At 46.3% G+C, this 21,590-nt stretch overlaps 9 protein-coding genes across 9 annotated transcripts; 4 read left to right on the top strand and 5 right to left on the bottom strand.

The window, feature by feature from the left end:
- Positions 1 to 1,467: 1,467 nt before the first annotated feature.
- Positions 1,468 to 3,432, top strand: M431DRAFT_101488 (hypothetical protein; the record flags this gene model as incomplete). The annotated part of the gene is made up of 2 exons (XM_024911326.1): positions 1,468 to 2,206; positions 2,270 to 3,432. The coding sequence occupies 2 exons, from the start codon at positions 1,468 to 1,470 to the stop codon at positions 3,430 to 3,432; spliced, it is 1,902 nt and encodes a 633-aa protein (XP_024767494.1).
- A 35-nt stretch (positions 3,433 to 3,467) lies between these two features.
- M431DRAFT_101395 (hypothetical protein) lies at positions 3,468 to 4,376 on the bottom strand (the record flags this gene model as incomplete). The annotated part of the gene is made up of 2 exons (XM_024911322.1): positions 3,468 to 3,988; positions 4,061 to 4,376. 2 exons carry the CDS (start codon positions 4,374 to 4,376, stop codon positions 3,468 to 3,470), a joined length of 837 nt encoding a protein of 278 aa, XP_024767493.1.
- Positions 4,377 to 5,519: 1,143 nt separating this feature from the next.
- M431DRAFT_549711 (hypothetical protein) lies at positions 5,520 to 6,471 on the top strand (the record flags this gene model as incomplete). Its single annotated transcript, XM_024921298.1, has 3 exons — positions 5,520 to 5,953; positions 6,037 to 6,179; positions 6,227 to 6,471. Coding segments are annotated over 3 exons (822 nt in total), but the record flags the coding sequence as incomplete, so codon positions are not given.
- A 500-nt stretch (positions 6,472 to 6,971) lies between these two features.
- On the bottom strand, positions 6,972 to 7,848 carry M431DRAFT_21769 (hypothetical protein; the record flags this gene model as incomplete). The annotated part of the gene is made up of 1 exon (XM_024913532.1): positions 6,972 to 7,848. The coding sequence occupies one exon, from the start codon at positions 7,846 to 7,848 to the stop codon at positions 7,174 to 7,176; it is 675 nt and encodes a 224-aa protein (XP_024767491.1). The 3' UTR covers positions 6,972 to 7,173.
- Positions 7,849 to 9,506: 1,658 nt separating this feature from the next.
- On the top strand, positions 9,507 to 10,414 carry M431DRAFT_536042 (hypothetical protein; the record flags this gene model as incomplete). Its single annotated transcript, XM_024920979.1, has 3 exons — positions 9,507 to 9,790; positions 9,850 to 10,203; positions 10,250 to 10,414. The coding sequence occupies exons 1-3, from the start codon at positions 9,632 to 9,634 to the stop codon at positions 10,412 to 10,414; spliced, it is 678 nt and encodes a 225-aa protein (XP_024767490.1). The 5' UTR covers positions 9,507 to 9,631.
- An 868-nt stretch (positions 10,415 to 11,282) lies between these two features.
- On the top strand, positions 11,283 to 13,442 carry M431DRAFT_488259 (hypothetical protein; the record flags this gene model as incomplete). Its single annotated transcript, XM_024916544.1, has 1 exon — positions 11,283 to 13,442. One exon carries the CDS (start codon positions 11,283 to 11,285, stop codon positions 13,440 to 13,442), a length of 2,160 nt encoding a protein of 719 aa, XP_024767489.1.
- A 602-nt stretch (positions 13,443 to 14,044) lies between these two features.
- On the bottom strand, positions 14,045 to 15,981 carry M431DRAFT_514168 (hypothetical protein). The gene has a single exon (XM_024920165.1). It carries the CDS (start codon positions 15,821 to 15,823, stop codon positions 14,165 to 14,167), a length of 1,659 nt encoding a protein of 552 aa, XP_024767488.1. The 5' UTR covers positions 15,824 to 15,981; the 3' UTR covers positions 14,045 to 14,164.
- Positions 15,982 to 17,830: 1,849 nt separating this feature from the next.
- On the bottom strand, positions 17,831 to 18,484 carry M431DRAFT_101404 (hypothetical protein; the record flags this gene model as incomplete). Its single annotated transcript, XM_024911323.1, has 2 exons — positions 17,831 to 17,937; positions 17,995 to 18,484. The coding sequence occupies 2 exons, from the start codon at positions 18,482 to 18,484 to the stop codon at positions 17,831 to 17,833; spliced, it is 597 nt and encodes a 198-aa protein (XP_024767487.1).
- Positions 18,485 to 19,586: 1,102 nt separating this feature from the next.
- On the bottom strand, positions 19,587 to 20,626 carry M431DRAFT_514166 (hypothetical protein). Its single transcript, XM_024920164.1, has one exon. It carries the CDS (start codon positions 20,588 to 20,590, stop codon positions 19,691 to 19,693), a length of 900 nt encoding a protein of 299 aa, XP_024767486.1. The 5' UTR covers positions 20,591 to 20,626; the 3' UTR covers positions 19,587 to 19,690.
- Positions 20,627 to 21,590: the final 964 nt, after the last annotated feature.

Raw genomic sequence — 21,590 nt, 5'->3', positions numbered from 1 at the left:
GCATCATTCCCGACTTTGATGGGTATGTCCACGTCGCTGATGTTGTCTAGAAGGACACTACCTCCTGCCTAATATCTGAACTCCTAGAGACTTCCCACCGTTGGCTATGTCATATCCGATCCGAGTCAAGACCAACGGCGATAGACACGCTCGACCATTACTCCGTGTAACAATCTTCTCAAAGTGCACCAAGTTCGCGATAGCCAGCTTGGAGAACGTCCACCATGGTGTTCTGCATAGGCCAATACGTTAGCCTAGTACAAGGTGAGCTATACATTCTGGATTATAAGTTTTAACTCAAGCTCTTCCATTTACTCTCCAAAGTTAATCTGAGCTTTGCGTGGCTGCTGTAGAAGAATGATCGATTTTAGTAGTTTGATAACTTGATGGACGTTTTCTCTCCAGTCTTGAAGCTCCTTAAGAGTTGTAAGTGTCCATTGCTAGTATACAGGATCCAAATTTTCTATTCTAGCAACAAACATGGAGAATGGAGATGTGATGAAATATGGGTTATGCATCATGTTGGCACGTTTAAGTTGTAAAGTAATTTGGAGAGTCTGGCTAGCTACTTTCTGTGACTCCTGGTCGGTTCTAATTTCTGGCGATATTATGCGACTGAGTAGAATTAAGGCACTGTTCTGAGTTGCTTTGAGATTGAGCTAGTGATAAGAAAGTTCGTTTACTTCGATTTCTGTATCAACGTGGAAGCCAAGCAAGGCAAGATCGCATTCCTAAACATGCGTTAAAGAATTGAATCGGAGACTTCTTGAAAAGGGTGGTAGACATTCGAAGTTCAGCGCAAGACATTTCTCGCATGGAAACGGCGGATTGTTCGACGACGGCAGGTCAGACATCTATGTGAATAATTACCTTGGGATACAAGAATAAAAAACATACCAAGATAGAGATATTTAAGATAAATTATGATGAAATAAATTGGGCAGCAAGTGAGACTAAATACCTCCATGTAGTAGTGCGGTCGCGGCGGTGACGTTTCAGATGAGGTGTGGGCGTACACATCACTAAACAACATTAAAGGCATGCAAAAAGGGCGAAGCAATGGCGCTTGTAAAGCAAGAACCACCTCATCCATAGTATAATAATCAATAGGCTATCCTAAGTCCATGTATTATAATTTCATTCGTGCACGCAAATTACACCATGGATGCTATGTGCCAAGGCAGCGATGCTGCAGCTGTGCTGCGCCTCTTGGGCGACTGCAGCTACTGCGGGAGGTCCAGTCTTTTTAGGGATGGATACATTACCTATGTAAAGTGAGCGGTGAACAGCCCAGATATGCTCCAGCGCTGCGCCTCTTGGCATCCGTGACGCTCAGATGCACTGCCATCAATTATATTGCATTTTAAATGTTTATATAGTCGCATTTTCACCTTTGTTGAAATTTTGACAGTTGCAACCGCTATTCTTCTTTCAACACAGCGTCTAGGTGTCCTCCTCAACTTCAAAATGAACCAGACAATCTCAAATACCTACATGTACCCTGGTCCTGCTTTGGAGACTGAAAATGCGTTCCGCTTGCTGGAACTGCAAGCCGGTCAGAATAACGCCCCTATTACCATCCGAATACTAGCTTGCTCCTTCGGCAGTATATCATACGAAGCCGTCTCTTATACCTGGGGCGATGCAGATCAGAAAAATGAGATCAAAGTGCTTTCACACAGTGCCAACGAAACTTGTGCCACGATGTTCGTTACAACAAACTGTCACAACGCTTTGATGGCCCTGCGGAAACCCCACGAGCCTCGAGTCTTGTGGATCGATTCAATATGTATCAACCAACACTCAATGCCTGAGCGCAACCATCAAATTACCCTCATGGCCCAGATATATCAAGGAGCCCGCCGTGTCGTGGTATATCTTGGACAAAGCGCCGATGGCAGTGACGAAGCCATGCACTCGATATACGAAATCGATCAGCCCTCTGACTACGATGTTTATCCGTCTTGGAACACAGTGCCACAGTGTACCCCAAACATCAAATCTATTCGCGCACTCTTCAAGCGGCCTTGGTTCTATCGGGTATGGGTTTTACAGGAGATCGCTTTCGCTAAAGATGCCATTTTTGTCTGCGGCCGGTACGAAGTCAGTTGGGACAGCATTCGTGCTTTCTGCCACTGGAACCGGAACAATCGCTGGATAAAGGGAGCTCTTCCATATCCTATTGAATACACTGTCCAAAGATCTCGTAGCAGAACCGACTTCATTCACTACAATCATCGTCTGTATGGACTTCTCAAGAATACGAAAGACTGTCAGGCAACAGATGCGAGGGATAAGGTGTACGCGATGCTCCCTTTGCTGAAGTGGGAACATGAGAGGATGACCAGAGAGCTTGAAGCGAATCAGAACCAAGCTGAAAACAAGGGCTTGGATGGGTTAGATGCTGACAAACTGCGTCAAGCATTATTCATCCAAGCAGACTATACGATGTCTGTTCAGCAGGTCTATACAAATCTTACAATCATCCTACTTGAGCACTTTGGACTCCAAGCGCTACAAATCGGCCTAGCTCTAGGTCATGTGGAGAAGCTCCCATCTTGGGTTATAGATTGGGAAGCTATCACAAAGTCGCCGTACCAGCTCCAGCGGCCATTAGCACCATTCAAGCCTCAAGATGCTTCGACTGTTGAAAATTCGGCCATGTGGAGCGTTTCTCGTTTTTTCCTAGTCGACAAAGAGCCAAAGGAGCAGCTACGAGTCAGCGCCTCGAAAATCGGCACTATCACCTTCATTGGGGATGTTTGTGATATCCGTCGGGACATCTTCCCCCTGAAACAATGGACGAAGCTTGGCTCCGGCCCGAAATGGTGGCATCAAATGCCAACTATGCCTCCAGATCTCACTGACCGCCAACCGGGTTTTTGGCGGCAACGCTATGAGCTATCCCCGTTTGCGGAGACCTTGGCAGCAGGTTACATTGTGTATGCAGACGTCGTCCACGAAGCTGTTGAAACTCTGACTACCTTAGACGAAAGCAATGATGCTATTGAAACAGAAGGAAACCATAAGCGCTTTGAGGATTACCCTAAAAAATTACCTTCAAGCTATCGTATACAAGCGGAAAAGATATTTAGTGCTTGTGACGGACGGAGATTCTTTATCACGGATACAGGGCTTATCGGCTTGGCTCCTGAAGCGGCTACTACGGGGGATTTGACGTTCAAAGTCAATGGCTGTGATGCTCCCTTTGTCATGAGACCTTGGACGGATGCCGAGGCTGAAACTCATGCGACTGTGAGCGGGCAGACAGAAACCCCAACACTCAACACGCATAGCATGACTATGGTAGGAGAGTGTTGGATATATGGTATATCACGTGGGGAAAGAGGAGACTCCCTTCACAAGGCAATCTTCGGTAAATCAAAACCTGAGAGCAGCCACTCATATTTAGAACATCTAATTATTTATTAAATAATTAAGTTTGCTATATATTACGCCTTTGTACCTTAGTTAGGTACTTGGTAAAGCTTTTTCACAATATTATTGTTCAGATTCTCCTCGAAAGCCTTGGATTCGTTCTTGGATACCTGCAGAACGGCGCCCACATTTGCTGCCACCTGCGGTAGTGCTGCCAGCTGATTAAATCGAGCAAGATCGTTTTCAAAGGCTGCCCTAGGAGGAGCCTGTTCCGCAATACTGGCTTTTGTCGCTCGAAGAGTCTCGATAGGGAAGAGTGCAATCCTTGCCGCAATGTCATTGACATGTTTTCGAAGAGCGTTGGCTGTAGGATGGACAGAGTTGACCCAACCAACGCGAGCTGCTTCGGAAGCGCTGACCTGTGCAGCGGCAAGCATGTATTCTGCAGCGCGTCCAGGACCAATGAGTTTAACCAACTGTTGAAATCCACCGACATGAATCACTCCGATAGCTGCCTCGGGCGCGCCGAATTGTGCCTCTGGTCCAGCAAATCTCATATCCATTCTCAACAAGTGTTCGTCCCCAGCACCCCAGGCTCGACCATTGATCTCTCCAATAAAGATGACCGGAGTACTTAAGAGGAGATCCAAATTTGCAAAATATGTGTCTATGAGAGCAGTACCATTGCGTCCAGGAATCCCAAGCTGCGTGAGTAAATTAATGTCAAGGTTAGAGGCCCAGAAGTCGGAGTTGTCGCTATCGAAAACGACAACTTTGGTTTCGTTCTGATCTTGTAGGCTGACCATGAACTCGTTGAACGCAGTGATGACATTGGCATCCCAGAGATTGATGGGAGGGTTGGAGATGGTGACACGTTTGGCACTGCACACCTCATTTATGCATGATTGCTTCAAGATCTGGGCTTCAACGAAACCAAGCCAGAAGTAAGTGAGAGACAAGAAGAAGGAAATTTTCAGGTGAGTTTTTAAGACAGCCATGTTGACTAATTATGGAAGTATTGTATACCTCAATTGGAACTGAGTCTTTTGATGCTGATATCATGATGTATATATACTCCCTTGGTCTTGTTTTGCTGTCTATGAACCCTCAAGTATATTGCCAATCCTATTGAGTTGTCGCCAATCCAAACAAGCCCATCCAGAGACTCCACCAAACCTATTTTACCATAACACTCATCATTCTCAATTTCCAGAAACCTAATATCCGGCTGTCGTCTCCTGTTCCAATCGTTTTAGGAAAGTGCCCATCTTGGCGCTATTCTAGTGTTACAAATCACCTATTTGTAAGAAGCCCACATCATTCAGAGGGTGACTCTCCACCGTCATCTCTGGTGATGCATGAGCAAGCCTAGCTTCTTTAGAAGCGCCATTGGTAATCAGCTAACGCAATAATCATCAAATCAAGATCAAACAAACTGTAGACCTGCCTAGCTGTTTTGCGTCCATGATTTGTAATGCGCAAGCTTCTCCTACGCGCTACTTGCCTGAAGCAAGCCTCAACTTGAATGGTTCGCATTCATAAGAATTACATTTCGTGCCCAAAGCTTCGCATAAGCTTAAGACAATCGCGCATAAGATGAATGCCGCAACTACTCCTGACTTTTCGATGAATCCGACATCGCCTTTGTTGAGTACCCTACCGGAAAGCTCAAATGCTTCGGGCTTTGCGTTATTTGCATGTTCAGCCTGCCGAATAGGGAAGCGGAGGTGTGACAGGCAACTTCCAGGTTGTCAGCTGTGCTCTAGGTACGGGATACCATACATTACTTGAGAATTTATATCGTATAAGAGTCAATTGATGCTCAATAATATAAGGTAGGAAACATATAGAGTGTGTTTACAATCACAGAAGCTCTCGAGCACGGTGGCGTCGAAAACGTCCAATCGTACTTCCGCTAGAACAACAACCAACTGCAGACTCAGACTCAGACTCTCGGCCTGAAGTGTCGAAGATCCCAATCCATCGTAATGACTTAACATTGGCAGCGCGCTTCCTAGGGTGCAGATCATATGGTGCTATAAGGGACCGCATAACTGTTCATCCATTGCCTGCCGTAGAGTTTGCCAAACAAAGGCGTCTGCTGGGGACTGAAGATTCTATTCGCTCTTTCACATCTGAGTTTTTTTCGAACTGTGCACGGCTGGCTACCGATTGTATCAAAAAGATACTTCCACGAATACCTTATTTCCTTCCCGGCCGCCTGTCAACCTGAGATAGTCCTACTTCTATGCTGCATGAAGTTGCTGACGACTTCGGCCGATGGTGAAAGCTTTGAGCCGAGAAGTTCACTTTACTTGGCCACCAGGAGACTGAGCAATGAACTCGAAGACATGGGTAACTTCTCTCTGCAAGCATTGCAAGCCAGAGTATTATTGGCCTACTACGAACTAGGCTATGCGATTTATCCTGCAGCATATCTTGCGACAGGATATTGTGCAAAGTACGGTATCGCGCTTGGTCTACACAGTACTTCTTTTCAAGCTGAACCAACGTTCTCGCTTGATGAGATTGAGCAGAGACGCCGTACCTGGTGGGCTATTTTGGTCCTTGAACGGTAAGCGTACATTTGGTCTATTTCCCTTCAGCCCGTGTACAATGACCATAGCTGCATTGGATGGCTAACCAACTCATGTTAAGTTTTATCCGTCTGGGATACCCCGATCATGTTCTATTAACGCCAGAACCAAGTATTTGGGACAATCTTCCTACCGACGATGACGTATGGGATAATCAGGTGATTATTACAAGTACCGTGAGACTGACCGCAACTGATGTTTTCAGTCTGAAAATGAAAACCACTGCTCGGCACTGTCACCCATACATGAAGAAAAACCTGGGCGATTTGCTATTTTGGCTCAAGGGGCTTATCTTTTAGGCTGCGTCATTCGAAACGTGTCGCGATCTGAGGTAGTTGCGCCGGGGTCTCTCCAAGACGATGAAGCGCAGCAACTTCGGCGCACTCTTAGCGCATTGCTTCGACTTTCAGACGTTGCAACAGGTGCTCAGAATTATGATTTTTGTGCTCAGAAATCGTTATGTTACAGGTATTCTCCAGCGTTCATTTCACCATGAGGTCGGGTTACTGAAAGCAGCAAAGCGCATTGTTCATTCTAGAAGCCCATTACGGTTTTGATCATGGGCATGCTTCGGGGCCTGGAGGCTCCGCACAGTACCGGTTTACCGCCGACGTAACTAATAATGTGGACTTGATGCAGCAGCAGGTTGTACAGATACTGTCTCGCTGGCTTCAAGATTCCCAAACCAACGTCGCTCATTTGGCTCCGTTCGGCTTGCACACTCTCTACCAAAGTGCCGTAGCCCTTCTTACGGTTCAGAATATGAATGGCTCCATTCAGAAGTCCCACATAGACTCGCAACTAACAATGATAAAACTGGCATTGAAGCTCATGAACAGACGATGGAGAGCGGCTGGTTCGTTCAATACCCGCTCCTGCGCTTCTGTAATCTGGCTAAACAACTTCAGCAACTTACTTATCTCTAATCGAGAGATACGAGATGGGTTACTCAGAAGGAGCTATCACATTGAATTAAGCCAAATTCGTTAATAACGCATCGATTTCTCTGATGATGAATTATGGTACGGCTATGGACTGCCTAACCAAGGCTTTACTGCTCATAAACTCGAGTCAAATTGTCCGGTAGGTTGAGCTCGAAGTCTACATCACGCGAAAACCCAAGCACGGAAGCCTTCTGTACGTGTTCCCTGACAGCAGGGTCCGCAAGACGCTCCGTAAATGCGTTGAAACTCTCGAGCTAGTCTTCTGCTGTCCTTAGTCCTGACCGTTTGTTAACCAACTTCTTGATCGCGGTGATAGAGGCCTTATCAAACAAAGCCACTCTTCGAGCAAAGGCATCGACGAAGTTATCAAACTCGCTATCTGGCACGGCGCGATTCAGAAGCCCGTATCGTTCTGCCAGTTCCGCGGGAAAGTCTTGCCCCCCTATTGCTACCTCCAGGGCTCGAGATCTCCCAATTTGAGTCGGAAGCCACTCTAATGCACCTCCAGCTGGCAACGTGCCCGTCGTAATTTCGAACTGCGAAATAATGGCGTGCTCACGGCTACCGAATCGAACATCGAGAGCAAGGGCAAGCTCGCTACCTCCGCCTCGAGCTCGGCCGCGTATGGAAGCAACCGTGAGTACGGGAGCGTGGACGAGACGAAGGAGGCTCTTCCACCACCAACCGTCCTCCGCCCATGGATACCTAGACCCAAGAGCATCGTAATGTGCGATCCAGAAGTCAGAGACAGATGAATCAAAGACAACAACCTTGAGATCTCGCGAGGCTTCAATAGCGTCAAGGAGCTTTGCCAGGTCGCAAAAGAAGCGGTCATTCATCAAGTTCAATGGTGGATCTGAAAAAGTTGCCCGCCAGTAGGCAGGTGTGACCTGCTTTACTTTAATGAAGTCGCAAGGGAAAGCCGTCATTTTCTTTACTTTTTAATAAGTGAAATATGTTGAGAATAAGTGTGGTTTGTGTCCCTTGACAGAAGGGCAATGTTGACCTATATATATTTGGATCACTTCCGTCCAATTGTTTTAATCTTCACCATGACCCGGTATTCCTCACGGCGCTGCTGGGCTGCGGAACTCCCGCACCGCCCATGGTTCAAATAACGGATGGATATGCGCGATGCTCAGCCCCGCAAGGGTGCGGATGATCCGCACGACTCCAGCCCCACAACGAATGGTATTTTCATTTAGCGATCACTGTCTCAAGTTGCCTGATAGCCGTGTATGAGGCCGATTAATTGTTCTACAGACTTTGTAAGCTATCATAAAATCTTACAAATCCAGGTTCTCTGACTGTCTGAAACCAATACCCGTCCTGCTTCTCCGAGCCTAATAAGAAATCGCGGAGACGGAGAGGTGGTATGGTATAACAGTTACGAAGCGTACGTTCAGTAAGTACGAACGTAGGGTTTCTGATCCTTAGACAAGAGGTCAGGATATCGCAGAGTAGAGGGAAGGCAGCGATTGGATTAGATGACGATCGAACGCAGCTTTGCTTGCCCCTATGAACGCCTTAGCAGGCATCCGACTGTATCGTTCATCTAGATCCCCAATACTCTATGTGTTCGTCAAGATCGCGGAATTAAAGCAGCCCCTACTGTCCAATCACACAGCCTTTATGATAGCAAGATTGGAGAACGCGACTGTACATCCTTACTTCGGCATCAAACATCTCAGGTAACTGCGATAAATGCTGTTGAAGAAGGTTGTGTCGGGTAGTTCATGAGTTCAGTAGGGATATATTTAAACAATGAATGGTTCAGAAAACCGGTGAAAAACAAAGAACACAAACAATTAAGCAACAATACTTTTAAACAAAAGAGTATTGAGTATTAGAGAAAATCGCAAGAAGTGAACAAAGGCAGCCTAATTATAGAATTCAATACTCCAGAATTCATCCAGCAGCCGAGCAGTTCTGTACCTGATTTTAAAAGAAAGGCATTATATATTCCAAGATTAGCCACTGCTTCTTAGAGTTCAGTGAACCTAATATTTCAAATTTACACAATTGTCGACAGAGCGGGAAGTATTATTTGGATTTATGACACACTCATGGAACATTGCTTCTCGGGTAGGCTATGGTTGAACATTCTTGAAATACAGCTAGCTGTTAAACTGCGTTAAACCTCCGGAGTGGGGACTTCAGTCCGCTGGTGTTTTGCCTAGTTTTGAGATGCATCTGACCTGCCGGGATTATTCATGTAAGTTTATCTGTCGGGTTCAATCATGGATCAAGCATGACTTGCATTCCTTTAATATTTGATCAACTACAGATCTGCGAGTAAAATTCTTGACTGAACGAGAATTTGATCTTGGGGCTGATGCAGCTTTCTGGTGAACCAACTTTCTCAGTTTATTGAACAATGACGCTCTTAGAGAATGTTCATTTGCAATCAATCTGACAGCTGTTAGCTGGAGTGCATCATACTATGAAGTGCCGTTGCGGTGCCGGGTTTTGAACGAATGACTTTTTTAGCATCATTGTTTTAAGTGAACATTATTCTAAGCTACCGAACGGCCTCTCTTTAATATAGAGGCATTACATATAAATACCATCCTAACCATCAGAGCTCAGCATGACAACATCAATCCCACGACTTTTGGCCCTAAATCCATTTGCGTTTCGAGCTACGATCAATATCGGCATCTCTTATCTATCCATAATCCAAAATCTATTCAACCACTTCATTACATCACAATGAATGTCCACGAAGCCAGACCCAATTATTACGACATCCTCAAAGTACCAGTATGGGCAGAGACTGATGAGATCCGGACGAGCTACAAACGCCTCGCCTTGGCGCATCATCCGGACAAAGATCCAAACAATCCCAACGCCACGGCTTTTTTCCAATCTGTAAGCCCTTATCAGCTGCAATGTGAAAAGATTTATACTGACTTTTTATGTGGTTTAAGATTCAGGCCGCCCATTCTACCCTGACTGATCCTGCACAGCGCTCGGCTTACGATCGTGAGGTATATATGGATCTAGACTTTGCGATACACAGGTTCCGCGAGAGGAAAAAAGAAATCAAGGGACACTTGCGCATTAACATCCAGAATGAGGTGGCTCGCCATAGGGTTATAGAATATGAGAAGCGAATGGAGAGCCCATCGAGCCCTTCGGCTCGCCGAATTAAACACGAAGCGGCTTCCAAAAAATTTAAAGACGTGATCGATATGCAGGAAAACCAGCTAGCAAGTCTCAAAGCAGAGATAAACAAGATGAAGATTACCATGAATGCGATGCTGGCAAGAGGGTATAAGCCGGTAAGTAACCGCTGAGGCAGAAGCTCAACGATACGGGACTTCGCAGAGAGACACAGAGAGCAAGGGGAGGAGCGGTTCCTTGAACAATGAGAGCAGGTCAGTAAAACCGATGAGAGAGGAAGCTAGAGACGCCGAAAAGGGTTATTTTGCGGAAAACGAGAGAGCAATCCAAATTGACCAGAGCGCGATCTGTTGTGGGAACCAAAGGTAGGCAAGCTGAAGGAAGAGGAGAATGGGAAATTGAAGCCGACCAATAGAGGAGCGATGTTTTGCCTTTAGTTATCTGGGCTTTTTTAGTTGCTTGTATTAGGTGCTTTACAATTGTTTGAGAATACTGTTCATTAATATTACACTGCAAATCGTGCAAACCTCTACATCCATGTACTCTGCTATACTCGTGGCGGAAGGTTGGTTTCCATGTGCCATCACAGCCTTGCAATTTAAGAGTTTAAGAACCAGTAATAGATGCATCGCGACTGGAGCTCTATGACAATTGGCTCTAGTTTCTTACCATGAGAGCTTAGTCATGTTTGCTTCGTGCCAGATCGTCTACTCCCAGACGCATGCGCGATTAGGCTCTAATCTCACATCATACCAACAATATAAACCACAAGACCAGTCTTCAGGGATTGTTTCTTTGAGAGCGTTACGAAGATAGACCAAAAGGCGTTTATCGCAACATCCTTTTTACCATAATTTTGTTTGTTTCTCCGTTGCGTGCTTATCGTCAGTTATAAGACCTGACGGGCAATACCGCGATCTTCTGTCATACATACTAGCCTTGATATCTATATAATGGAAGAAAATCGTACGATCTCTTCAAATACTTTTGGGAATGAGAATTATATCATTCAGGGCAATGTGAACTACAATCACTACGCCAGCACCAACGCAGAAACTCCGCCGGGACAAGTGGACAACGTTCTAAAATGCCTCTATAAATCGCCATACAAAGACCGAAAAGACCGAAATCGGCAGCGAGTGCAGGGCACATGCGACTGGTTTGTGTCGCACGAACACTTTCAGACTTGGAACAAGAGCAGCTCGTCAAGCATGCTTTGGGTGTCGGCTGATCCTGGATGCGGAAAGTCGGTATTAATGAGACACTTGGTCGACTCTGTTGTTCACCGACTACGGCGTCCAGAACCGTGTGCTATTTCTTCTTTAAGGATGACTTCCCAGATCAAAAGAATGTGGCCAGCGCGCTCTGCTGCATACTTCGTCAGATTTTTGTACAAAAACCCTCCTTGCTATCTGAGGCAATTTTGAAAAGGTTCAATACTGGTGGGGAAACATTCAACGCCTCATTCAGCGAACTTTGGCAGATATTTCTTCAGGTAGTGCAGGACGAGAATGCAGGCGAAATTGTCTGTCTTCTCGACGCAATCGACGAGTGTGAAGATCAGAGTGACCAGGGGAGGTCCCAGCTTCTCAAAGCGCTATGCGCGCTGTACGGTACTGAAAGGAGCTTTAATGTTAAGTTCCTCATCACCAGTCGGCCTTACGTGGAAATCCATCGTGGTCTTGAGCCTCTAGATATTCCGGGGTTACCGGTAATTCACTTGAGCGGAGAAAGCGAAGATGAGATGAAGAAGATTTCTCAAGAGATTAATGTCTATATCGGCGCCAGAGTTCAAGACATAGGTCAGAGACTACAGCTGACACAAAACGAATGCGGTCTTCTGTTGCAAAGACTTATGCACGTCCCTAATAGGACCTATTTGTGGGTATATCTTACTCTGGATCTGATCGAGAGTAGCATCAATGTCACTGAAAAGATGATACTTGAGGCTACTTCGAACATATCTAAAACAATCGACGAGGCCTATGAGAGAATACTTTCTAGAAGCTCCAATACTAGGCAAGCTAGGATAATACTCCATATTATTGTAGCAGCTGCACGACCCTTAACTGTCAAAGAAATGAATTTTGCGCTGGCGTCAAGTGAAACCCGCCAGCCGCACCCTGATATGGGGCTTGTGCCTGATGATCGTTTCCGCGAAAATCTACGGAATATCTGTGGTCTCTGTATCGTCATCGTTGACTCAAAGGTTTATCTACTTCACCAGACTGTGAAGGAATTCTTAGTCAAGAGGAGTGTGACGCAGACCTTGCAGAGTGAATCTGATGACTATGAATGGAAGTATTCAATACAGCCACAAGAATCTCATATTACTCTCGCAAAAATTTGCATTTGGCATTTACTTGCGGGATCACAGATCTTGTACGAATCAAGGTCGCATGCGTGGAGAGCCTTTCTTGACTACTCCGCAAAATATTGGGTTTCACACTTCCGTGAGATGGATTGTGAAGCACAGTCAATGTTGACAAAGTCAATCCTGACAATCTGCGACGGGAATTCGTTTTGCTGCAAGACGTGGTTTGATGTTCATTGGTCCACCATGCAGACATACTACCCTCGAGGATTCACTACTCTTATGATAGCATCCTATTTTGGACTCAATTTTGCAGTTCAGAGCTTGCTTGATATGGATGTCGACTTGAACGCCCAAGATAAGACATACGAACGGTCGGCGCTATGCTGGGCTGTAAGGAATGGCTTTCGGATGGTTGCTGAGCTGCTCATTAGTGGCCCTCGAAAAAAGCTAGGGAATTTGAAATTACCACTCAGGAAAGCAGCTAAGATCGACCTGCAAGACAGTTATGGTCGAACCCCATTGACATATGCCATTTGGAATGGGGATGTCGCTCTTGTCAAGTTGCTATTGAAAGCGGGTGCAAACGTGCACTTGAAGGACAGACTGGGCAAAACACCATTATTCTACGCTTTTTGCAATTCAGATCGCGAAATAATTGATCTATTTGTCAAGAAGCAAAGGCCGATTGATGTTGAGAATGATATTAACACACTACTGTTCTCTGCACTAGACAATGGACATGAAGAAGTTGTGATGCAATTGATCAAGACAGGTAGAGCCAACCTCGAGGCGCGGAACAACTTCCACGAAACGATTCTAATACTCGCTACTCGCACATCTTATGAGGCAATAGTGAAGAAGTTGCTTGAGGCGGGGGCAAACCCGAATGCCAAGGACCGCCATCGCGATCCAGCTTTATTTGCGGCTATATATAGTCAAGAGGCAGCAGTCGAATCCTTACTGGGCGCGGGAGCAGATTCGGATGCTCGAAAAAACGCTGGCTTCTCGTCTTTAATACACGCCTCTATTACTGGCAATGCGGCAAAGCGAAACTTCTACTTGATGCCCGAGCAGATATAAATGCTCAGACAGATGCTGGCGCATCAGTATTATTGTATGCCTCTTTCATAGGCCATGCAGAAGTAGTGAAACTGTTACTTGAGGCCGGAGCAGACGCGAAGAGTCAGGCAGACGCTGGCGCCTTAACTTTAATGCTTGCATCTAATGGCCATTACCTCTATGCTACAGCCATGGACCTGCTCTTTGACGCAAAGGTGGACGCACGCTCTGAGCCTTACATGGAACTTCCGGAAGTATTCTTCGACAATCTTAAACGGGGGGCGCATAGAAGCATAGTAAAATTGCTGCTGCAGGCGGGAGCATACGAAAATATGCAAACCCCCGACGATATCCCCTCTTTTAGCGGACAACACCGGAATTCAATGATGGACTACTTGCACAGCTTAGAGTAAGAGCAGACTCAAATACGACCTAATCGATCACACAGATTACGTAAATGGAGGCTGCTAAAGAGGCCAGACGAACTTGGTAAACGCACCGTTGAAGGTTGGGAGACTGGCCAAAGAGGAATTCTAGTCTCGTGGCATGCCACACTTCAAAGGACAAAACACCGTGGGTAATTATCATATGTAATGAAATGGCTGCACGAATATGAGAGAATTGCGAACTACCATTATCTATATGCAAACTTAAAAGGGTATTAATGCTTAAATATCCTCCCAAAAGTTTGACGCACGATTCACTTCTGCCTTTCCATGCAATCTAGATCCTGAAAGTGAAAGTCACACTGTCTGCTCCTCACTCTTGCGGTGCAATTCCTCTCTAAAATCTCTTCGAAATTCGCGAGCATCATGTCGTACTTTTGTGCCTGCGTCACGCGCTTTGTCTTTCAGGTCCACAAAGCGAGAACCGAATGGGCGTTTAGAATCGCCGTCCGGCTGAAGCTTTGACCCTCGAGGTCGCAGAAGATATGTCTTGACCGAATCACCGACTGAGAAGAGGCGCTTCACTTTCCTTGCCAATTTTACCCCTGCGGACAATTTCTGAGACTGGGTTTCATGCGAGGAAATAGAAACGAGGCTTTTGTTGACTTCTTGTATCTCTGAAAGCCCATTGCTTGTATTGGGGCGAGATATTTCCTCTGGTTCGTCGGTAATTTGAGCCAAAGGTGTCAGTATGGTGTCAATCGACGTGTCGACTATGGTCTCAGTCTCCTCGTGACCTTCTTTAGGCCCGCGCATAAGCTCACCCAATCGTGTCACTGAGAAGTTGCACATCTGCTTGACAACACGATCATATGCTTCTGGTGATAGCTTGTACTCTCCATTTTGCAGAGTGTATGCGGGCATCTGGAGAAACTCTTCGACGTGCATTACCGTTTCACGTACTGTTTCTCTGGGTGCAATGAACCACTCTCTATGCCCCCCTTGGCAATTAAAGCATTCTAAAACACGAATATTGGCATGCCGTAGTATGACTTGCGCGATCCGCTCAGCCTGAGGAGCACCGATGAATCTTTTTGTCTCATAAATAATCTTTGTGTTGATTCCATAGCAGTTGTTGGGTTGATGCGATCTCTCCTCAGCGCTCTTACTCGACCACCCAATCTTAAAGAGTGAAGGGTTTTCCTGATGTTCAAGGATGTATACAACGCCTTCTTTCATCTTCTCTGGTGTGGGATGGCAGCTGATCACTTGGAAAACCGGCGAGTGGTCTCGTATCGATCCACTGCGTTGAATACCAGTAATCCCAAGCCCTTTAATGACATTGTGGTCTCTTTCATGACTCTCTTCTCTCTCCGAAATGGTAATGTTTAGGCCAATAGATATCTTGGTATCATCCTCTTGCCTGATATCTGGAAAGATGATATTGTCTCTCACAGTCTCTTCTTTGACAACAACTTCTTGGACAACAGCAGCAACTTCTTCATAAACAGCGTCTTCGATGACAATGTCAACCTCGGGAATAGCTTCGGTAACGGATTCTTCCTCAGCAACATCCTCGATGTTAAATCTGGAGATTGCCCCATTACGCTGAGGAGTATTGGGGAGAGAGCTCATGAAGGTTGTGTTGCTGCTGACAGAACGAGACTCTGCAATGCTGTCGACAAAAGAGCTGCCATCATCTGATGTCGCACTAGCTGATGAAGGTACGAATCGCGTAGGCACTGAGGGTACAAGTTGTAGTGCGGCCGCAGTTATTGGTTGTATAGTGGATGTGCCGATGGATTGTACCGATGGTGTACTCAAGGTCGATGAAACTCTTTGCCGTGTAATCGGCGTTGGACGTTGTCTTGAGGTGGATTTATTGGCTATCCGGTCTCTCTTCCACTCGGCGAATGCATCGAGGGCTCTTTGCCGATGCCACCTCTTACAATGCGAGTAGGTGATGAATGTTTCCATCTTATCGTAGAAACTCTCAGTATCAGGGAATTCCGACATCTCGCGGAATTCAGGCAGCAGACTGTGAACGTGCCATCGCTCCTCTCGTCTGCATGGAGGGTTTCTGCACCTCCCGCCATCAACTCTCTTTGCTCGACAGGTTTCGAAATCAGAGTCTTGAGGATTCGGACATACATCGGTATATCGTTGTATGACCGCAAGCTCCTGGAAGACAGGATTTTGCCTCAGATTTCTAGAAGACATTTTTGGTTTGATGTTGTAGAAGTTATTTTCTTGGTGATTGTCTTTTGATACATAGGTAAATCTATTTCATTCCTTCGATTTGATGAAAATCATCAACTATTAATGCCTGAGTGGGTGAGGCTGTGAAGGTGGATGAGGCGCTTGACGAAACTGTCATTATGCATGTTGGTTCTTCTTTTCTGCAACATGATCACGAGCCCTGTCTCTCGGCGGGCAGAATTGATAGAAGATGGGCTGTTTTTGCAACCAACATGCATATCTTCGATGTCACTAATCCAATTAGGCAGCTCATTTTTCGACAGCTGAAAGTAGGACATGCAATCCATGCCACCCCTGAATCCCGGGGGAACGGATGCCCCGTATTCAAAGCGGCAACCCATCGGCGATTAGCGGCCTGAATACAGCGTAGTTGGCTGTCTCTCAACTATGAAGTAACAAGAAGTTTTGAACTGAGTACATAGTCAACATCGCGCACTTGATAGGTGTCGTGCCATACTTCTTGTCTGGCAACCCAATTCCCAGAAGCTAACTAATCTTCTTTCGTCCTATAGAGAGCGTCATACAATGTGCATGATATCTTTGTCATTGCCCGGCTCAGCAGATTGTGATGATCTCTGGATCTCCCCACGGGGAGTGATATTTAATTTCCACCCCTGACTCGTCCGCGTGCGATGCCGTCCCCGTCGTTCTCTATTCTCAGTGCCATTCGAAGCATCACGCACCTCTCGTGATTGTGCTTCAAAGCCACGTATTTCTTAGAGCTATGATGATAAGATAGAACAGCTGGAGGCCTTAACACGCCCTCCCAGGCTGTAGCTTCGGCCGCAGCCAACAAGACCGCCAAACGTTACAGAAAGCCGGTTTTTCGTGCTCTCTGGGAAATGTTGTTGGTCGTGCAGTTCGAGCTGAGCCCCCGAGAAGAAAAGACCCACGCGAGATGCAACACGCTACTGCGCATCAGCCACGCGGACGCCATGGATTATCCAGACCAGGTATGTCGTATCTTCAATAGGCGGCTTCGGCTAACAGGCCGTGTAGGATGCTATTTTCGATCAGTCGCGACGGGCCATAACCGCGGTCGCATTAGTGTACACCCACCCACTCTCGAGATCCATCAAGGCCAGCAACTGGGCCAGCGCTTAGATGATGCAATTGTCTGAGAATGAGCGATAATTGGTCTGTTGTAGTAGTAGTGAGAGCTCCTTTCCGCTCTTTTTCAGGTGTTGGAAGCAGCGGGCCTCTGAACGACAATCTGGGAGGGAACATGCCCCTGCGTTCGTGTAGGGGCTCACGGTGTTTGGGCTACCCTAACCTACACTTCCATTCTACTTCTCAAAAGTCAGGCCTCTTCAAAGGCATATTACAATGCATCCGCGCCTGGACTTCCTGATATTGTTAGCTGAGTCATTACCTAGCGAAATCGAGTATCCATAGGAGAACATAAACTGATGAAACATTTTCAAGGTTATTATCTTCAATCATGAAACCAATTAAGGTAGATCGGGAATGCAGATATTAGAGCATTCCATACTGACAAAGAGATGGGATCATTATCACAGAGAAACATGCTAGGTCTTAGGTGGCTAAGGAGGGGGAAGTCGAGTCTTGGAATATCATGTTCGATAGTATAAATGAATGACGTGAGTACGGAGACTCTAATCAATGTGGTACCTAAGCAGAAGATAAAAAGTGTGCACACATATCGATATTTGTGTTAGTGTTATGAAAGAAAAAGCACCCGAATACCGCCATGCTGATTCACGAAACAAAAAAAAAAAGGGTCCGTCGTATCAAATTTGAATGCTACTGAACCTTCGCCCAAATCATGCCTAATCTCTGGAAAAAGGAAAAAAGCGATTCTGCTGGAACGTATCCTCCGTATGTAGATTGCCACCAAGAGGCAAAAGAACCTGGTAAGATGAAGAAAAGTAAGAAATATGCTCAATCTAATAGACCATAGAACTTACCAGCAGTTGGCCCAAGTTCGCCGAAACCTAAAAGCTCCAGGGCTACCGGCATCAATCGCACCAGGACTCCAAACGCAAGGAGGGAGAGCAACACCGTGGCTGCAATCTCAACGGGATGTTCCTTAACGTATTCGAATAAGTCGCTGAACGTTATTTCAGCAGCCTTGCTTGCTTGGTCGTAGGCTTCAGCCATAGCCGGGCCCATCTTCTCGCGGCCATCCCTCAGCACCTCCTCCAATTTCTTCAGGATGTTTTTCGCAAGCCATTCAGACCATCCAGTGGCGAAGACGGCGTCATCAAGTTTCGCCGACAGCAGCGGTCCAGACTTCTCTGCAGCAAGGAGAATGTCGATAATATTTTCAGCAGTTTCCTCAACGGTGCGATGGATTGGAGGATAAGGCGATGGTTTCTCGGTGATCACGCCGTAGGTGTGATGCGGCGAAAGAGCTGGTGCGCGATCATTATCGCAGAGACAGCACAAGAAGTCCATATTGCTTTGGTTCAATAGCTCTAGAGTAGTATAGAAGTAAAATGTTTGAAAGAGAGAAATAGAAAGGCCAAATTCGTGGGTTGATGAGTTGCACTTGGGAGAAGAACTAGGCAGCCTTATGACTTTTATTCACTTAGCCGATGCGGCTGTGTGCATGCACGTGCCTGCGAGGCAGTAACTTTACCATCATGGATTCAATCAAAAACGCCTTGGCTGGCGCTATTGCGAGCTGATGCAAGGGAATTCTGTCGGTCGCATTAAAGGCCAGTGGTCAATATGTGGGAGGCCTACAAAGGCTGGAATGTGGCTGACTTTGGAGACTGGGGGAGAGGCCCAACGAACAGCGAAGAGGGGAACCACAATACTTTGACAGCATGAAAGAAGCCAAGCCTCTGGAGCCCGTTGCTTGGTATACTGATTCAATTGAGAACCGATGTTTAAAACTTGGTGACGATGGCTGGTGAGTTTTCGTTCCATGCCTGTAGGTACACACAGCTGTTCGCCACCACCACCACCACCAAACATGCATGTAGCGTCCTCTACTAAGGTTGCGAACCACCATTAGGAGGGCTGCTACCACATCCGGCGATCCCTCTTGTCAACTAGTTGTTAATAGTCATTGCTGAGTAGGGTGGTTATTTCACATGCCACCGTTGCAAAGTGTGTCTTATGAGTACTTTGGCCTTTTGGAGGCCTAAGTCTTACGGTGATTGTCTTGATTCGCTGACTCCCGGCCAATATAAGCTGCCTATAAAGACTGGATCTCTTCAATGTGTCCAATTATGAATGAGCTTAATGACAGAGAGAAAGATCAGCGTGACGAAGATGCATCCAGAGACGGTATTGGTGACCGCGGAGTTGTGAGTCGTATGTCGATCGCCGTTCAATGGATCGGCAGTGTTACACATGGTACAACAGTACTAAACGTACGGGTTAAGCGGCTTCCTACAGCTTATACTTTATTTTAACTCTGATTTACAGAGAAATATAAGCACTATGAAATTATGATGCTGAATGGCTATCATGCAGCACGCAGTGCGAGCGCAGGAGCCTGAAACTTGGACTTGGTTTCCACCAATCTGTTGAAGCAGATTCCTAGCCTGTTTTATTTCTGAACATTATATCTACACGTCCAGTTGTGCATAGAATATCTATAACAGTTCTGTGCTCAGGCCAGCAGTGCCTATTACACAGGAATAAGTCTCTCTATTCTCCCTTCTTCACGTTGGCGAGAATCGCATCCACCATCTGTTGGCGAACTCGATGTGGTATCTCATGCCCGCAGCCTTCGATAATGACAAGCGTTGCGCCTTCAACATCATCTCTTAGAGCCTCGGCGTGCTTAAGCGGGAAAATCTGGTCCTTTGCGGCGTGAATAACAACTGTCGGACATCGGATCTGTTTGAGTAACTCGCGCGGCCACCTCACACCCGACGCATCAGAGTGGTTATACTTGGTCCACATAGTCCCACTCTCTTTCTCGCGGTAGTATGTAATCTCAGACTCCCTTCTCGATTCCGCTTTTTCCTCCTCCGTTGGCGGCTGAGTTGCTAGAGCAAGATCAAGTCGCATATATGATTGGATCCAGCCTTCATCGTCATCTTTGTTATCTGGAATCTCATACGCTTCGGCTAACAGCCACTGCCCCTCCAGGTGTACCCGAGGCAGGTCATCACCAGGGATCTGTTGCCTCCCAACTGGGCTCGTGAGCACAAGGGCTAGACTTCGAACGACATCCGGCAAGCGACTAGCTGTTTGCCACGCAAGAGTTCCACCCAAACTAGTGCCAACAAGGTGCACGTTTGTGAGTTTGAGATGCTTAATGAGCCCTACGATGTCCTCGACCATGTCGTCTAGTGTATATACCGGTGTTCCGTCTGATGGCTTGGTAAAAGAGGCTGACCGGCCTGTATCTCGATGATCAAAGCGAATAATGAAATGTGGATGATCTGGAGGACTAAGTGGCCCAATGATCCAATCTGTTTTCTGTGTCATGGCACAACTATGGCCTGAGATGAGAAGTATGGCCGTATCCGATGGGTTGCCGAATACCTGATAGCAGATCCGGCACCCGGACGGAAGTGATGCAAAAAGTTCTTCGGACATTTGCTCAAGGTGTTCTCTTTAAACGAAGAATTTGTTGTGGTTGGTGATTACCTCGGAAATAGAGTCGCTCTGGTTGAAGCTGTGTTTGTTTATCAACGCGACCAGCCATTTCGACTGGAAGCCAATCATATGACGGCTAATTGGAAGTGACTAAGTGACTTTCTTGCGAAGGATTGGAAGAAGTGCGGGGCTTGAGATATCGCAATGCTATCATCAAGGATATGATGTTGGTTGTGTTCATCCTGCGCTTTCGTATTGCATTATAGGCAGATTCCGGTAAGACCCTCGGATTTCTCCCAATATCCAGCCTTTGATATCTCTCTGCATATTGTCACTAACCTTCGTTTTATCTGAAAATAGACTATCCTTATTTATGGAAAACGCCTGCACCCTCTATTAAAAGCAACGGCGATTATTTTAGATCGGACCGAGCAGGATGAGCTATACGTACGAGGTTCACTGACTGGTCGTTAGCGCCCAAGCAATCGGTGAAAGTGATATAAGTCACCCGGGCTTTTTTGTAGGGCAACCCAATAAGTTCGCGAATCAATATCTTCAAGTTGGCATGTTTCATCAAACGTGTCAAATCGACGTAAAGAATAGGACTTCCTAAGAAATTCACCGGAAGGATCCGAAAGAAATCACCGGAAGGATCTGAAAGATGTCTCTGCCGTGCTCCACTGAGCTTATCTCCAGATTTGCATTCACGCACTGTGGAAAATCTTCAACCTCTGCAAATATCTTCTGGAGATGTAGATATATCCGAAGGAAGGAATAACTGAGCTACCATCTGCAGGCCTGCTTGATCCTTTTGTTCCACGTGTAACCTTGCCAGTGGTCCTTGGCGAAGATCTAAGATCCAATCTTGAACACCCACGTTGTAACGGTGGTTCTCGACTTGGACTATCCTCGTCATCTGGTTCCAATGGACAACTCGCATGCTCTCAGCTTTCTTCTATGAATTGGGCGACCAAGTCGAAGATCAGCCCCTTATGTCACG

The sequence above is a fragment of the Trichoderma harzianum genome, assembly GCF_003025095.1.
Source record: "Trichoderma harzianum CBS 226.95 unplaced genomic scaffold M431scaffold_33, whole genome shotgun sequence".
Classification (NCBI taxonomy): Eukaryota; Fungi; Ascomycota; class Sordariomycetes; order Hypocreales; family Hypocreaceae; genus Trichoderma; species Trichoderma harzianum.
Note: the sequence above shows the minus strand (reverse complement) of the source record. Positions and strands in the feature narration are given on the sequence as shown.

Coding starts and splice junctions, on each gene's coding strand:
- M431DRAFT_514166 (XM_024920164.1), bottom strand. CDS start 20,590: ATGTCCGAAGAACTTTTTGCATCACTTCCGTCCGGGTGCCGGATCTGC.
- M431DRAFT_514168 (XM_024920165.1), bottom strand. CDS start 15,823: ATGTCGGAATTCCCTGATACTGAGAGTTTCTACGATAAGATGGAAACA.